At 38.5% G+C, this 19,092-nt stretch overlaps 2 protein-coding genes across 2 annotated transcripts in view; one reads left to right on the top strand and one right to left on the bottom strand.

Moving 5' to 3' along the window:
• Positions 1–19,092, bottom strand: part of LOC130258692 (Kv channel-interacting protein 1) — a 236,706-nt gene that overhangs the window by 205,212 nt on the left and 12,402 nt on the right. The window lies entirely within an intron of this gene.
• On the top strand, positions 8,508–18,888 carry KCNMB1 (potassium calcium-activated channel subfamily M regulatory beta subunit 1). Its single transcript, XM_056502316.1, has 4 exons — positions 8,508–8,679; positions 14,298–14,463; positions 15,898–16,093; positions 17,570–18,888. Exons 2-4 carry the CDS (start codon positions 14,327–14,329, stop codon positions 17,837–17,839), a joined length of 603 nt encoding a protein of 200 aa, XP_056358291.1. The 5' UTR covers positions 8,508–8,679; positions 14,298–14,326; the 3' UTR covers positions 17,840–18,888.

Here is a 19,092-nt window from a genome sequence, read left to right as displayed (position 1 = left end):
ACACATTCAGTCTTAATTGAACAAGTTCAAATAAATCTGACAAGATTTCAGCTTCTTCCTTATAATTATGCAGTAACATGCCATGTGGCCATAAAACAAATTGTCTATCATCAGATTTTATTAAACTGTATATAGCGCATACATAACAAAAACACAATCTACCGCCCTAGCCCAGAGTAGGGGACAATTTGTTTACAAAATTAAGTTTGCTAGGTTATAATGGCTGGCAGCAACTGCTGCTGCTGCTGTCATAATGATAGCACTTTCTTATTTTTATGCCTCTATTCCCTGCAACAATCTAGATTGCCTTGCTGTGCACTAATGCTGCCTTCTAATAAAACATTAAAAAAGGCATTAAGTACAGCACCAAAAAGCTGCCAGAAGCTACTGCAACTACAAGCTGAAGTGTCTAAATGACCTGTTTAAGAGCCTGGAGCACAGTAAGGAAAATGTGTTTCTTGCTTACATCACCATATATTTCTCACTGAACACTTGGGTTGATGAGGTCAGGAGAAGGTCCCCAATAGGGAGAAACACAAAAAATTTGAATTTTCATGCCAGGACAAATGACATGGGGCTGCTCTAAGCCCAAGTGGGTCACGCATACCTCCCATGATCCTACATGCAGCAGAAAGCTACAAACCTTTCTACTGCTGTGCTCTACTGCTAGAACAGAAGAAGAAGCAGCTCTTTCATATGGCTGCTGCAAACTATCCTTTGGGTCTATGCACTCTGATCTACATACAACTGAAAGAGCAGAGATATGCAAAAATATGGGGTAACTCTGTAATCCCCTAGGATAGAAGTTTCTATCTTCACTTCAATTTCTACCCTGCGAACGTTGACAAAGAAAAATGTTACTTTAGAAATACAGATGTCTCAGTGAAGCCACATGCAGAGCTCACTTTGCACTGAGCAAGGGTAGTCCAGGTCAGTCACTGTGTAGCCAAACCAGAGCAATTCATTGCAGCATTATTAGGACACAGCAGATGAACATTTCTACTGATAAGCATCCTTTCCGCAATCCCATGTCTATGTAACTGTCACTGAAAAGTGAGTTTTTGCATTCCTGAGGATATTAAAGCTTTTGAGAAGACCCTGTGTAGCCAAAGAGACCTCTGATGTTAAAACACTGCTTAACACTGATGAGTGTTTAAAAAAGCAAACAGCACTACTCAATCTGCCCCTGACATCCCTGTAACAGCCCCCAGCAAGGAGCCAGGCTCACCCACAGAGGAGACTACCCAGCATTCAGTGATTTATTCATCCCCAGGGTGACTCAGCCAGACCAGCTAAGAGCTGGGAATGGCTCACTTACAATTCTCAAGTCACACACTGCTCTGAAACATGAAAGGCAAGGTCCATGCCATCACGGTTCCACACAAATAATTGCATGACTGTGCTGGATAATTCCTGTTGCCATCTATCCAATGGCTGAGGCCAGCAAAACCTGCCTGGTCTTAGACTGACAGCCTACCATCGTTCTAAAAGAGCACAGTGTTGCACTCACCTGCCAAGGCCTTCCTGAGGTATGTTAAAAGAGAATTATACTGTTTAGCACACAAAGAGATCACCGTGTGCTCATAATAGACCAGTGGTTACTGACCAGGAGCGTCACTGACTCTAAGCATGAAGTATAAACTCTTTCAGCCTCTGAAAATATTTTTTCCTATCCAGTCTTAGTCCAGCGAGAAAGTACAGCTTCTTGTAAAGTCAGCTGTTGATAAAACAACCTTTTGAAAAGTTGTTTTAGCTGAGTGTAGATCAAGCAGTGAGAAGCTGGGATATGGGAAGTGCCTTCTCAACTATAATCTTGACTCACTGCAGTTGTGATTTTCTCCAAGCCCAGAGTAGATACACAGACATCAAATGCAAGTAACAGGAGAGTTAAGTCAAACAGAATGTAGAAAGAGTGATTTTTTGTTTGTTTGTTTAATTTACTTACTACTTCTAGTCCTCTCTATAGATAATCGCCCCACAGATCAGTTAAAATAAGTAAATTTAAAAAATTGTATCTGACAAAATAAAGCCATTCTTGCTTCCAAAAGCACAGCCAGAATCTCCTCTTTATTAGAGTGTGTTCCCCGCTGCTGGTGACTGCCGGCACCCGGGAAAGACACTCAGTGACATTTTATGGAATAACACTCAGTAGTAATATAAAATTGCGATAGGTTAAGGTTTTAAGATTGTCAGTGATAGTCTCTGACTGCAAAAATATGCTTGAAGGAATATACAGACAATCTCTAATTCCAAACAAAATGTTCAGCAAGCATAAAGTATGATTCCTACCCAACAAGAGTATCTATGGGGGAGGACAGCTTCAGCCCCTTGACTGATCCCAGAAGTTATGATGGAGTCTTCTTTAACTTTTCCCCCATTCTTGTCTGATTTTTTTTATAATTTCTTTGTGTTTAGGTGAAGCTTCAATGACTCGAGTCAGACAGATACACGTCTGTTACTGATGGGTGTAAAATTCTCTTGCTTTTACAGATACAGTCAAAAAAACCATGCAGCACATGCCCAATGAGGGATGGTTGTACCTCGGGGAGAGGGAACTTTAAGATGGAAGGGTGCATTAATATTATTATTAGGCTTTAATGAAGCATGTTCATCTAAGGAGAGGGATTTCACCCCAGCTGCTGCCTCAGCAGTAGGATATCTTCCCTTATCTTCCCTTGTATTAGTTTTATCAGCAGCAAAGTACTATCAAGCTCCATTCCCTGCAAGGATTCCCACAGAGCCTGGCCAGGCTGTCTCTGCTCTGCCCCACCCTACAGTTCATCTTCCTCAGGAGGTGTGTGTGGATGGGGAATCATCCTGGAATAGGTTTTAAGTCATGCCAACTGCATTCCATCCAGGTAGCAGCAAATGTGATTTACCCTATAATTTCTGTGCTGTTATAACTTCTGTTTAGATGCTAATATAACTCTTCAGGTTTCTCTAATTGTATTCCAAGTTACATGTCCACAGGGTCACCAGTCGTTTTCCCACATTTGGCTAAGTCATACACAAGAATTATTTTTCTTCCTGGAACTACTAGCTTCTCCACAAAATCTAACTTCCATTTTCTAAAATCACTTTTAAGTTGAATTCAGCAAAAACTGTAGCTGGAACACCCCACTGGACATTAGGAGCAATGTTGTATTTCATATACTTGGTCTGTGTAGCAGTGAGAATGGTATGTCCCTGACTTCCCCTATACCCTGTCTTGTGGTTCAGTCCTTTTTCCCCTCCCCCTCCCCACTAAGCTGACTGGCTGGGCTCTGGTTTTACTGCGCCCCTGTCGGGGGGTTTAAAATTCAAGGCCCAGGCATTCCCACTTCTTCTTTCTCCCTGGAAGCCATCCGGAATAAAGCTGTGAACCCCTTCGGGAGAAGGAGCCTCTTTTGTTCTTTTATCTAGTTCCTGCAGGGCTCTGGGCTTCCTTCTAGTAACTGAGCTAGCCAGAGGGAAGCTCAAATAGTCTCTGCAGAGCAACCTGAAGAGACATGTCAAGAAGTTGGAGGTACTCAGCTCTATTTTTTACCAATAACTGGTGCATTCACAGCACCAGGCTGGGAAAAGAAATTCTTGAGTCCCAGTCCCTGTTCCAACAAAGACTGACTTCTTAATACAAAAGCACATTCAGTAACTAAAGACATACAGAGAACACAGCCTCTCATCTGCCTATTTAACAAACTTTGCCTCTTGGATTTTCTAAAAGGTATGAGAGGAGGGTTCTGGCACTCAAAAGTATCTCTCATGGCACTTGGCTCTTTCTACCCCCTAAAATGTATGCTGTCAAATCCCGGAAATATTTGGCAATCTCTCTTTCCAAATGGCTCACTTTATTGCTATCACTTGTTCTATACAAATCCACAGTAAAAACCTTTATGCTGAAACAAAGAGAGATTTCCTTTAAAAATATGAAATTTTTTTCCAGCATTATATTTGGCGGATAAAATACAAAAATAACGTTTCCTCCAGTCAAAAAATTATTCCCCATTTGACAACCCTAGATACAGCTGTGAAACTGAAAAAGCCTTTTCATAGCCCTAATCGGGGCATCTCCAAAATCACTGTGGAGTTGGGACCAAAACTAGAAGCACATCCTGGAATTATCACAGGGAGGAACAACCACATAAATAATTTAGTTTGACAAAATCCTTTTTCTCTGTATGACCTCAGTAATTTTGGTAACCCACAAGTTTGAGGCAATATCTTTTATTCAGGGTGATACATGTGTTTCTGAGAAACAGTAAATAAGACAGGGAGGTTGGAAATTTGGCTTAAAGCACCTTTCAGCAATGTTTGGAACAGACACTTCAGTAAGAAAAGATACCAGAATAAAAAGGAAAAGCTTGACTTTGCCTTTTTTCTTCATTCCACCCACTCCTTAAACTGACATTTCCTCTGTACTATTTCCTTGAGTCATTAGTTTTACAAACCACACTTTCTCTAGAGCTGTAAACTATCAACTTCAAAATCGAGTACTCATTAGCTTCAGGAATTAAAATAAGGAAAAGCCACAAGCCCAAAATCTGTTCTTGTTTTGCTTTCTGTAAAGGTGCAAATTCTAAGTGATGACTGTATGGCTGCCCACATTGACAAAGCCACAAAGCACATCCATGGCAGGGATTCCATGCAGAAGTGTCTTCAGGATTTCCCCCTCTTTCCAAGGGCACACAAAATTCTGCACGCATTTTTAAGACATGAATGATACCCTTGACTGATCTATGTACTGATTATATCACCACTGCAAGTAAACCATGCCTGACTTGCTTAACTTTTCCTTAGCAGGCAGTCCTTGCTAGATGCAGCTGAAACATGAACACCCCATGCCAGAAGGCACTCTGAAATCCACAATTAATCCCAATTCCCTTCATGCCTGGGAAGCACAAAGAAAAAATTAAATACAGCTACTTTCCAGTTTTCAAAGAACATCTGGGCATTTCTTCTGCTCCAATTAACAAGCTGTCTCCATGCTCAGAAAGAGTCCTTTTACACCAGCCACTGCAAGAAATATCAGGAAGAACAAAGCAGCTGGCAGTATCTTACTCCTGCCCTGTTAAGGGTTTCCAAGGATGTGCAGGCAGGTGAATGTGTTATTTGGTGCCAGGAAAAAAACACAGTAACAAAAGTTCTCATTGCTGTTATTTCTGTTTTATTCATAGGCATGATCTAACTGTAAGGATCAGATAAAAAACAGCCACCAGGACAAGTTCTCCTAGAAGTTCTACATCCTGCCCAGTGACTTTGAGTGCTGGGTCCACAGCTGATACTTAACAAAAATGGATAAACAAATATATTAGTCTAGACATAAACAAACAAACAAGCAAAAGAACCACTTTTAGTCCTATGCCATGAATACACTTTCTGATAGAGTAGGTAACAGATATTAGAAAAAACTTTAGATCGAGAGAAAAAATTCTAAATGAAGGCAAATGTTTGTTTTACAAACAGGAGAGAACAACTTTGTGCACAGGGCAGCATCTGCCACTGCTCTCAGAACAGCAGCCAACTGAATTGATTGTGGGATCTGCATCCCTGCTGCTGCCCTAAGTAATGACAAAGAGAAGAGACAAAGCACAGCAAATGACATGTGGCTAGGGGAGCTGTGGGAATTGCAATGTTCCTCCGGAAAACTTGCCACTGCAAAATTGCCTGAACTGCAGACACACTGCATCACTTTACAGCTGTGTCCCTTCCAGTCTCACTCATACAGGCCTCCTCCAGGTAGAGTGCCTTGATTGTTAGAAGATGAGGACTGTCAGTACCATATTTCAATCACAATCTTTTTTTTTACAGGCTTTAACTAAACTTTAAACCAAAAAGTCTTGTGTAAACTGAAAGAACAGAGCAAAGCTACCTGATCCCTCACTATCTCTGTTCTCAGTTAATGAAAGTCTTATCACCAAAGGAATCCTGGAACAGAATTTCCTCAGGAAACAGATTATAAGAATCAATATTAAGACACGATTGTTTTCAGCTTCTGCCTCCCCTGGTTTCCAGGCCAGCAGGATCCAACCTGCCAGACTTCACAAGTTTTGCTAGTCTGAATAAAGAACAAATATAACATTTGGAAAAGCATAAAACACAAAGAAAGTGCTAGGGTTTGCAGAACTATTTCAATATGGCATCTGCCTCTCTTTGCAAAATGTTTGACATGAAGTCTGCAGCTGAATAAAATTTCAATTGATTCTCTATGCAAAGCCTCACATGAAGTTATTTTAAAAGAAGGCAACTATTAATTAGTCCTAATGAGGATACAATTTGCTTTCAGCAGATTTATTTTATTGAAAACAGCAGAAACAATTGAGCTGAACAACAAAATGAGCTGCAATTAGAAGCCGAATGTCCACTGGCCCTAGAGCAATATGTGTAGCTGACAGCTAATGACAAATTAATCTACATTTCCCACATTAAATTTTGATCTTAATGTAGGGCATGGAAGAGGGATGGTATGCATTCTATCAGACTTGAACTTCTCAACTGGAAACCGATAGGGAAAAAAATGCACAGAGCTACTTTTATTCCTTGACAACTCTTTATTAAGAGCCAAAACACCTCTAGGAACTACTTGGTCTTTACATTAGAGTCAAAAAGGAGCTCAGAGTTTGCAAATTCATGTAGCTTCTATTTGACTACAGACATTATTTATATAATCTGACTCAGATTTCCAGCAAGACCTCCCTGTTGCACAGGACACTGAATAAGTTTAATTCATGTGACATTACAAGAACAAATTGTTCTGCAGCGTGTGGGGTCAAACCAGACTCCCGTGAAGGTTCAGCATCCCAGCAAAGTCAAATGGATTCCTTGGGAGGGCTAAGCACTCTCTGAAGGAACGCATCCCTGCCATGGTTGGCCAGGAGGAGCAGAAGGGGCTGGAACAAAGCACTCTGCAATACAGATGGTTCCCAAAGAACAACAGCAAGTACTCACTGCATAGCAGTACAGCAAGTAAACACCAGAAGCTCTTGTTCCCTGCCATTGCTGAAATGTTTACAGTCTCCTCATACCTTTATTTACAAAGGAAAAGCTACAATCCTTGTGTGCTTACATTTATACAATGTCTCTTTCAGAGCCACATATCTTCTCTCACGTGATTTTTCTTCTATTATCACTCTACAGGGAAAATAAATCCACAGAAATAGATATTAACTCCCTTTAATTTGTCAGATAGCTACTTACAGTTCTGGAGGTTGGTAATTTGAAGTGCAGCTACTTCACTAATTTACAGATATGGCAAGATTTTCCATGTTGAAGCATTGCTAATTTTTAAAAGAATTATGGGAAATTATCATTTAAATGAAATCTATTTTGGCCATTGGGGTTAAGGTGTACAGGGAAAGGAGACAGAAGACAAACCTTCAATTTGAGGATTCATAGATTTCATTCAGCACAGCTTACTTTGTATTCTAGCTTGAATCCTGAATCACAGAACCCAAAAATCACTTACAATGAGCTCCTCATTAAAAGCCTGACTATTCATTAAGTCAGCAGAGACTGCGTCTATGAAATATCCTGTCTTGATTACTAAACATCAAAAATTATAAAAACTCCACTCAACCAGGTCCTATTCTATCTGAAATAACTTTTGTTCATAAATCCCTTTTTCTCAAACTTCAAAAGTTAATTTTAAAATTTCTCTACATCACTTCTCAAGTATTATAAAATTACTATGGTCATAAATCTTTCCAATCTTGATGATAGTAGCATCTTACTTAGCTGTAAATGTCTACCAGACAGTTATCAAAATCCAGGTTAGCTTTGTGTGCTCTCCTCTGGATCTGTAATAATACAAAAGGGTCCTACTGAAGGAGATTCATCTGTTATCTTTAGACAGCATGAACATTCTGAGCCTGTCAACTTCAAATCTTTTACCAAATGAGAGTTTAGAAGAAGAGCTTAAACTGAAACAGCTAATTGAGAGACACATAAAGCAGGGAGGGGGGGCAAATATCCTACCCTTGTTTACAGATCTTTCCTAATGATTCCACTGGATTAACTCATTTCAATTCCTTTAGACTTCCAATAATAGAGTTTCCCTCAAAAAAAAAAAGGAAAAAAAAAGCCTACCCAGAGGTGGGCTTGGCTTTTTGGCTAGAGTAACATGCTAGACAGTAATGCACCTATGGCACAATGGATGCTCTTATCTATAAGGCTCTGGTGTACAGTTAGAATTTTAGCACCTTTTGCATCCAAACTCACTGAAAACTATGGCAATTAAGCATTCCCAAACAGCTGGTAATGGCTCAGGTTATTAAGAATCAATACCACTGGTCATCAATACAGATTAATCCTTAAATCTTACCCAAAAAATTTTTCAGATTTCTAAACTAAAGGAGTTGTAGAAACAGAGCAGGCCCATAGTTTAACACAATCCACCAGAATGTGCCGTAAAGGGGCTCTAGTGTATGAGAAATTTCAGCCTTAGTATTGTGGCTTCCTGGTTTCCAGCAATTATTTCCAAAAGGACAGTGCTCTTTCATACCTTACCATTTATGGTTACAAAAGGCTTTGTAATAGGGGAACTGAATTTGGAGTTCACCCACTGCAAAGCAAACCCAGAGAAGTACAGGAAAGGACAAAGAAACAGTAATAAAAATCACTTACAGCTCTGAGCTCCACTACTCTCCTAAGTCTATCACATAACAGACTTTTTCCATCAGAGAAAGCAGCGTTTCAACAAAAACTGTGAGTATATTTCTAAACAACTGTTTTTCCTTGGGAACTTGTGAAGCTTTTTGGTTTTAAAAGTACAGTATTTTGGGAAGCAAAAGGCTTCTCACTCTATATCTGCAGCACAATGGAGGACAGCACAGGCAACTTTTCTGTAGTATGCAGACTGAGTTCTCTCTTTTGTAACTGGATGTAATCTAATAATTCTTCACAACTGTAGCAAAGGTAACAATAATATTTTCACAAATTAAGAGCCCATAGCTCATATAAGACTATAGCTCTTTTTCATTTTAATGGCAAATTTTCTCTTAGAAGTCTCATGGCTTTGGGTGTTCAGAATTACTCTAGAAGTTGTGCTTACCTACCCCTAAGTTAGAGAGGAACCTGGCACATAAACTCTTGAAGGCTTCCCAAAAATCTGCTCTTAAACTGATTCCTTCTGTGCAGCCCTCTATAGCACTGAATCAAAGGAGAAAGTACTCCAGAAAGATTTCAGAACAACTGAACTGAGCAAGTATCTTCTTTCTTCTCCCCATTTTTAAATTTTTTTAAGAACCACCATGTTTAAAAGCTAATAGAATTAATCTTAAACAACTGCATATGTTTTTTGACAATTAAAAAAGCTAACTTCTTTAATGCACTTTAGTGACACATCCAGTAAACAGTTCAGTAATAAAGAAAAATTATACTACATATTTCATAGAATAAACAATTGTATCATATCATACAGTCAAAATACTGCAGTTTTGGGTTTCTAAAACAACAAATTTTTCTGTGCACTTTTCCATCGGGGCTCAGCATCACATCATTCTGTAACATACTGTATTTGTGGTCCCCAGACACACAGAAAGCTTATAAAGTAATGAAAAAAAACCTGGTGTTCCCAGGGCGTAGCATTCCCCCAGGACCAGCAAGAAATGCCTGTAACTGCTAGAGGATGAAACGGAGGGTGTGGAAAGGGAAAGAAAGTGCTAGCAGAAATGCAGTTTTGACTATAGCCTGTTCTAAGTGGTGGGACAGCAGAGGAGAAAACAATGGTCATAGGATTGAAACATAAAGAAACAGTCTAAACAGTGTTGAAGTACAGAGGAAACACAGATAAGCAAGTGTGAATGATCCAACTAGCTCTACCTAGAGAGAGTGTCATGTATGTAAATATGAGCTCCGTTCCAGTAACATAACCAGTACAGAGCTCATATTTATAAATCTAAAACTTTTGCCGAATGATTCTCACAAAAAGCATTTGGCAATAAACTGTCACCAAGTACTGTGATTTTTGTTTTGTCTGTAGAAGGTGTTCTGAGAATAAAACAAGGTGGCTTAAGCTGGCATTTGACAGGAGAAAACAAAAGGCTGTTTTGCATGTAGCAGCAGTGGAGGCCAAAGGGTACAGGCCTGCTTAAAAAGTCCTCATTGCTTTAGAGATGTGGATGATTTGCATCATGCTTCTTGGTATGATGCTGTATTAAAACATAATATTCATCTGAAAGCAATACATAAGTGTTCACTGGAGATTCACTATATAGTGTGAGATAAATCAGCTCAAAAAAAAACTAAATCAAATAAACACAACACCACCTCACTGTAATATTTATTCCCAACCTAAATTCAAGAGAGGGATTTAGCTGCCTTTCTTCTGCAAGTGAGATAAATTCATCAGTGCTATTCACACCTTATTCAAATTAAGAGCAGTCTGGGATAGCTTGAGACAGAGGTCCCATCTGAACTCACAGAGGTCACACCACTAGAAACTCCTCAAAAGCTGGGAGAGTAGGAGGCAGTGGAGACTTCCTGCCAAGCATCAAATATCTCTCTGATTAAAACAGGGGACTATTGAAAACCTGAGCGGATGGCATCCCTAAGATTATCACTAGCAGCTATGAATGCATTTATTATACATCAAAATTACACAGCTAATGTATTGTATAATTTAACTGGACTGAACAAGATTAGACAGAGGGAACATTATCAAAACATTTGCAGTTTATACATTCTTAATAAGTATGGAACCACTGCATAAAATCTGCAGTACAAAAATACATTTACATATTCTCTTGAAGGCTGGACTAAGCCTTGTTTTGTACACTTCAACATCTTCCAGTTCAATTTTACTCATTCATGGCCAATCAAGTTTTCTGCAGTGTTAAATTTTAGAAGATTTAATGGTTTTGTCAGAGGAAACACAAATTCAGCTATTTCAACACTCCCTATAATATACATAGACAGAGCAAAGAGACAGAACATTCTTTTAATCTCAAAAAAATTAACCTTTGAAACAAAGAAGAAATTCCAACTAAATATGTTTTTCTATATGTATGCAACTTTGCTTTGTCTTGAGAGCCAGAAAATTAAGGATTTTTAGCAGTAGTACATATGAATGTTTATGTAAGAAAGAAAGAAAAAAAAAAAAGAACATGGGTTTCCTTCGAAGTCCTGTGTTTCCTCTTAAATTCTTCTGCACATGCATAAAATAGTGTCACAGATTTTTCTGGTCTTCTACATTTGAAAGCAGAAGAACGCACCAAAAAACATGTATTTTAGGGACCACATTTACAGCTAATTTGCTACAGCAACACAACAATGATATAAGTGCCCCTGTTTTACATTGCCTAAAGACCTAACTGGTTATTTTTTCTGTCTATAGAGGCACTCGGGGTAATATTTTGAGATTAACCTTTCTTGTTAACATTCTCTGCATAATTTACAAGTCCTTATTATTCCCTTCTGGGTGGAGCAGTTCTCTGCCTGCAAAGGCAAACAGCATCACTTAGCAGCCCTTGCAGAGAGCCAAGGTCAGGAAGTCAGTTTGGTGTCAGGATGGGGAACAACACTGCATTTAACCTCTGGGCCACTTGAGAAAAATTTCCAATTTACAAGTTCCTTTTGTGTCTTAAAGAGATGTTCTGCTAGTTTTAGATTATTAGGAGGATGAGTTTGGTGGTATACATCCGCTGCATGTGTGGCTGACATTCCAGCAGACTTTTGGGACAATTAGATTTCTTATTAATTCTTTGGTTAATAGTCCCACAGTTCTTGTTTTCCATGTAACAAGGGGGTTGATTAACCCACTGTTTCTCAGTGCAAATGGGACAGCTCCGTGTTCATCAAAATTCAATATGTAAACAGCTCTAGGACACTAGATGTTTTCTGCAAGTCACAGTGGCAGTACCAGTCTTTCATTTTCCCAATTTCTCACAGAAAATTAAAGATTAAGCATTGCTACTGTACGTAAGAATTTCTTGCTAATAACACAGGTTTTCACTCGTCTATCATTTTCTCCCCACTGTGCTATAAGGACCTGCTACTCTAGTACCATTTGATCTCAGGGCCTGTGCTCCACAGCTGATAATGTTCTTATATTCCTCTTTCCCCTCTGACCAAGATGCACAATAGGTAAAGGAGAGCTATCTTAATAACAATTGGTATTTAGGTACTGTGTTGCACAGTGTTCCAATTTTCTAAATACTTTGGAATCCTTTAGATTTTTTAAGCATTATTTCCCATTTTCCAAACTAAAAGAAATTATGGAAGGCTCCAAGGAATAGTCACTGACACTTACTGTGCAATTTTTCCTTGCTGCATGTGCCTCTCCGCACAGTTACACGTGAGAATGCAGGTGCAGCACGAGCATGCTGGAAGCATTTGATACCTCATATTCTACCTATAACCCTACTGATCAAGAAAAACACAGTACAGCTTCACTTAAGGGCGTTAGCTCACATTTCGTGTTAAACTCAAATGGCAATAAAGAGGGAAAGTTAATCCGTGGTAATTTTCAAATTGAGATGCTTCTTACAATGCCAGTGAATTATACGTGGTCATCAGAAAAACAATTACTCTCAAAGTGCTCTATGCAAAATTCAGAGTGGATGTGGATGTTACATATAAAGTGAACTTAAGTATGAAAGTGGACAAAATTAAGTATTCTAAAAATAACTTGTTTAGTTTCTAGGGATACCTAAAGAAAGCCTTCCAATTTGATGATATCACATACTACTAACTTCAAAATATATACCTAAAATCTGCAACTAACCACAAGCTCTGCTGCTAAATGACCAAAGCTGTTTTACTGTCTACATATATCTATATTTTTGTTGTTAATAGAACTAACATTCGGATGTTTTAGCAGTCTAAAAATAGCAGGATGTTAATTTTCAAGTATCTTTTTCCTTTAATCATTAAACAGCCAAAGTGAGGCACTTTTACCAGTGAAAAACAGAAGTAGCAGGAAAGGAAAGAATATTCAGAATATATTTCCATTCATTCCTGAAGAGCTGATGCTCATAGCTTTGAGGTATATCTCATCTTTCACCAAATTTAGCATGGTCCCCTACCTGCAATCACACCACAGCTCTGCCAGCCTGTAGCAGCTGGAGACCATCTATTCACAGATAACCTGAAGAGCTCAGAGCCTATTTGCCAACTTTGGTTTGTGCTTGTCTTACACTGTATATAAATTTAAGTCTGAACACAGGCGGATTTAGGCAGGAACTATGCCATCCTGAAGGCCAGCCAATAAGGATAAACACTAAAAAGCTGCACACACCTGAAACTAAAATCCTGAAAATACCCTGCCTAAAGCTATGCACTACTCACTGCCTTGTGCAGAACACAAAGAAAAACTGATTTGGCATGAATGTAACATTTCCTTCTTCTCCTTCTGCTTGTCTTTCTGCTCTTATCTCCAAAAAGCCCACACAAATCTTGCCGGTCTAGTCATTTCCACAAAAACGGCTTTTGCCATGCTTTCATGAAAAAACAAAACCCCACAAACGTGCAATCACAGGTGTCAGTGCAGCAGATACTGGTGGTGGGTTGAACTTGTAGTGAAAGTTCTGAACTATTTCTATAGAAACCTCTATGTTTCTCATAATGTTTTAATGGCCTATGGCAATAATTTTCAGATTCTCTTCAACAAAACATTATGGATCATTTATAGTAGATCATTTAAAATGCTCTTTTTCAAGGAAGTGGAGGCGCTAATGCCAGTCAGTTCTGAGCTCTGCTTCAGATAGCTCTGTCCAAGACTTAGTTCCCCAGAGTTACTCCAACACTCCTCAGACAGCAGGTTTGGAGCAGCTCTGAATGGGCAAGGCCAAGCAAACATGCAGAAGTCAGAAAAATCAAATACAAAATTTTTAATTATTTCAGTTCTTTTGATATAAGACAACCGCACTTCAAACTAATCCAGAAGAAAAGGCATAATGGAAAAAATGTTTCTACTCTGGGAAGGTTTTCCTTTCACACAGCCTTTACCAATATACAGCAAAACAACTCTAACTTCAGAGAGCAACATCAAAGAGAACGAATTAAGGCTGAAGATAATTGGACTGTTAACAGAATTCTCTCCAGAAGTGATCAGGTTTTCCTATCTAACCTCCTGGCTTACAGACATGTGCACCTCTTAAGGTACTACACAATAAATTAAAAAAGAGGAGTCTAATGATTACAAAATACACAGCAAGTTTGTTTTTTAGTTCTAGTTTTTGCAAAAATGGGGCTGTTTGATTATATTATTGATGATTATATATGATGATTATTGATGATTGATTATATTTCAGAAACTTGTTACATAACTACAGTAACTGTCATGTTTTCCCTTTCTTTTTTGTATTATATTTTACACCAAAAAGAAGTTGTTCAAGTTTCACAAGTCTAAATCATGCTGGGAAAGAAGTTGGTGACTGCACAAAAGCGAGGGGAGACGAGAGCCCTCTGCCTGGGATTGGGAATGGTTGCATGCTCCATGATGATGTACTTTTTTATTGGGATCACCATTGTGCCATTTTACACTAAGAGGTAATAAGATCCATTTGTTTATGAAACAGAGCTATTCTTCTTCCTGTTAGCATTACATACAATAATTAAAAAGTGGTAAAATACATGTAAGTATATTGTACAATAAACTAAGTGCTCTAAAAGAGCTCATAAGACAGAAGAGAAAAAAGTGTGCCAAGAATTCATCAGGCACAAGAGAGCACAAAAAAGAGGAAAATATCTCCTCAGAGCTAAGCAGACTAAATCGATATATTTACTGTAGAATCAAAAAGCCAACCACGCTTATCAAAGCTTGACAATGAAAAGCCAAGTCTTGCATAAATAAAAACAGCTCAACAAAGCACTTTCATGGGCAGGAGAGTGTCGTGTTTAATAAAAACTGAGCAACACAAGTCATGGTAAAATTGTTCACTCATGAATTTGTATCTTACTTCCAAATTAACCATCATAAGAAACTAGCACCTTCAATAACCCAGTGTGCCACACCAAATATTACAGAACATAATGAATGCTGAAGGAGTTACTTATGTCCACCCTTTTATCTAATTTTGCGAATTCTGCCAACACACACAAAATCAATTTGCAAAATATCAAAGTAACAAGGCAAAGAGTACAGCTTGCTTGTTCATATTTCAAGATTATGACAGAGAAAGTAAGAACATCCACGTCATTCTTCTTGCTAGAACATCTTTAATATCAAAACTATTTTAAATGCATTCTCTTTAAAACAGAGTAATTAATTTTTTATTAAGTATTATTTATATTAAGTATTTATTTTCCTGCCTCCAGATTACATTACAAAAGATGGATACATGAATCAAGAGTAGTTTCGTAAGAACTGGAGTGAGGCTGCTTCTTGACTTTCTTTGTCACCAAAGTGTACTACTGTGAGCAAAATTTAACATGTTATCAATAAAAGAAATGTAATTCTTAAGAAAAACAGATAAACAACTGCAGAAATTAACTTTTTCCAGACAAAATTCTGCTACTTATTTATGCAAGAGGCCCATGCAATAAAGAAAAAGAGAAATGGGGAAAAACATGGATTATGATCTGAGTTCTGAGGCTTATTGAATGAAATCAGTCAAAATATTTCTAAGATGTGGAGTATACTGCATTCCAGATATTTATTACCAAACTTTAAAATTCATAGCAATTTTTCTTTCTGGAATAACATGAAACCAATCACAGATGGAGAGTTCAGAATCTAACTGAAAACCACAGAATGCATAAAAACTACAGCACAAACAACAAAAATGCTTTCCCAGTCTTACTCACTATGGCAACCCTTCTCCAGGTGTAGCCATAGAATTAGGGTGGGCACCGTTCATCAAAGCAGAATGGAGCAGCTATGAACTCCAGCCAAGCCACCACACACAGATGTATTTTCACATGCAACTCGCAACAGATGCTTCTGATGAGCTTCAAAGGAATACCTTTTGTTTTTGTTTTCAGTGTTTGGACAACAGAAACTCTGTGCAAGGTACTCAAAGCCAACATCAAGGACAAAGTTTTCTGCCCAAACAGTGAAGGCTCAGAGGATGAGGAAATCTTTCCTTATCCCTGTCTACAGGTGTGGGTTAATCTGACAGCCTCAGGACAGGAGGTTATGCTCTACCAGACTGAAGATACACTGGAAAAAAATCCCAAGGTACTTGCAACACAGATTGCATACCCCTTCTCTGCTATTATCTAACATTGCTGAGGAGAGGGGCTGACCAAGTGGCACAGCAACAGCTGGAATTACTCATCTTTTACATGTTAATGTCTGGGCATAGATTTAGGCAATTTTAAAACATCCCAGAAATTACACAGTTTTGTATTTTATTTTAAACATTACACTATATATTAAGTTAATACTTTCTAAGGAATTACACCAACACGAATACACAACACTTAAGAACATTTTAAAATATTTAAGTCTCCCAACTGAAGACCCATTGTAATAAATGGTTTCTAAGCTGTGGCTTGCTCAGTTCCTTGTTGAATTAGCACATGAGAGACATCGAGTTTAAAACTATCCAAAGAAAGAGCACAAATCCAAATTTTACTTGGTTTTCAGGTGTATATTATGAAGCAGGGAATAAAGAAGGAGAAAATGGCAACATGATGCACACTTTAGACAGAAAGAAGAAACAAATCAGTGAAAATTCTTCAGATCTTGGATGCCCAAGACTAATGTACTTTCAAAATCCAGAACAAACACACTCAGATTCCAAGTGCAAAGCATTTATATAGATTAGAGCTTCCCACAATGCAAACCTAATAGAATAGAACACTTCAGCTGAAGAGATTTTTTTCTAGCTAATGCCTATCTATAATGACAGTCTCAGGGAAAGCTACACGCAATGAAGGAGCAAAGACAAATTACCAAGCATAGATGGAAACAAGAGTCTTGTTCACTGCAAAAGGAGGCAACTTCTGGAGGTCCTACCTAATTGCATTAATGCAAGTAAAATTTTCACGTCAGGAACCATCCCTGCTTTTGCCTTGGCCAGGTTCCAGTTAAGTACATTTAAGCATTATTATATACATAAAATATACTGCAGGAAAAAAAGTTTATGAACCACAGCAAAATAATTACTGCTTCAAAGTCTATTTCCACTGAAATAGACTAAAAATCTCTGGATTATTCCCACACGTCAATATACTTACAAGGACAAGTAGGAAGCATCCAACATGCTCAGTATATTTTTCTACTATTTACAACCAGAGGCGTGCAGTGAAACAACTTCTTTCTCATGCACAATGACAAGCCAGTGTGAATTTCTGCACAATGAACACTTTCCTGTTGTGGCAGTGCCTAGAAAGCTCTCTTAGGAACTGGAGCTTGGCATTACAATAATAAAGTGATAGTGTCAAAGACTGCAGGGGTTTTTGATCTTGTATGTTATTGGTTTCCAACAACATAACTCCAGTCTGTAAATCTGCAGACTGGGGGCATGGACAGTCTGATGGAAACAGGGAAGTGTGGCATGGCAAATAGACAATGAAACCAAGACAATCTCCAGAGATGCCAAGCCACAGAAGATTTTGTCAGTACTAGCATGAGTTTTTCACTTAATCTGACTTAACTAAAAACTTTGGAGTATTTGTTATAATGAATCACCTTGATTTCTCTTTTCAGTGCTCGTATGTCCCAGACAAGTTGGAGAACTCTAAAGAAGTTAAAGCACGAATAGAAACAATTGCAAGCAATTTCAAAAAATACCAGACTTTCCCGTGTTACTATGACCCAGGAGGAACACAGACCAACGTCATTTTAAGCAGACTTTATCCCTCAAAAGGCCTTCTCTTTGCTTTCCTATGGCCTACACTCATGTTTACTGGTGGATGTCTGATTATTGTTCTGGTAAAAATTAGTCAGTATGTTTCTGTTCTTTCTGCATGGCAGTAAAAAATACATATCTATCATAGACTGTACCGATTTTTGGAAGATACTAAGATGCATTTGTTCTGCCTGTCTTATTGGCATTTTGTGACTTTTAATATGGCAGGTGTCAAATCAAGGGCATGCATTCAAAAAAATTGAATAGCAACCACTACAGATGCTAATCCATTACACAAGAACAAAATATAAAACTGATTCCCAGGAATGCCTGAAAACACCTCAAAACCACACAGACTTAGTTACTTTCCATTGTTTCCTTGGGCTTTAGGAGCTGCTTTACAAAGCTACAATTCACATTTACTACTAAACTCTTCTTCCTCGTTTTGGATAGGGTGCTAATTTTCTGTCTGGTTGAGATCAGTTGGTGCCACATCCATATACATCATCACTGGCAGACACACCCTTTATACACCAATACCATATGCACTCATGGCATACTCGTCTGTTGAGAAAAGTAGCTTTGTTATGGTGCAAAAAGGTATATTTTTTATAATGGACCTCACTGCTTTTGGGAAAGGGAAGGGAGAAAGCCCCTCAAAACAAAAATACACATCCACAGACTTTACAATGCACCAATTGCATATAAAGAAATATGTGCATAAAGTACAGGATATGGTAACATTAAATGGTAATGGCCTATTCTAAAAGTATGTTTCTCTATTTAACTTAAATCTTAGCCTTGCCTTATTTGAGACAAGTGTGCCATTCAAGGAAGACTGCCTGGCTGCCACTTGCACAGATTATAAAACTGATACAAAAACGAAGTTATGATATAAAGAACGTAGTGTCCTGGTTGTAGCCAAGAAAGGGTTAATTTCTGCAGTGGCAGGGAGGGGACCTGGCCAGGACCCAGAGGTTATTCTGTAGCACCTCAACTCATTTTCCGGGAAGAGGCCTCCTGCCAGTCCGGGTAGCACTGCAGAGAGAATGGTCAAGTATTGCCGGGGTGAGAACTCGGGTGCAAATCGTTTCTTGTACACTCTTTTATTAGTATTGTTGCTGTAACTGTTCGTTGTCTTTTCATTGCTGTTTCCAGTAAATTTTTCTTATCTCAACCCATGATCTTTGCCTTTTGTGCCTCTAGTTCTCCTGTCCAGGTCATCAAAGTTGGGGAAGAGGAGAGGGGAGCAAACAAGCAACTCATGTTTCTGTAGGAACACTAAATTGAAGAATACCATTCTTAAACCACAAGTAAAATACATCTGTGATGCCTTAATAATACAGCAAGCCAAACCACAGTTGTTTACATGCCTAGCACC

Source organism: Oenanthe melanoleuca, chromosome 13 (assembly GCF_029582105.1).
Source record: "Oenanthe melanoleuca isolate GR-GAL-2019-014 chromosome 13, OMel1.0, whole genome shotgun sequence".
In the NCBI taxonomy this organism is placed as follows: Eukaryota; Metazoa; Chordata; class Aves; order Passeriformes; family Muscicapidae; genus Oenanthe; species Oenanthe melanoleuca.
The sequence above is the reverse complement of the archived record's forward strand: the minus strand, read 5'-3'. Positions and strand labels throughout refer to the sequence as shown.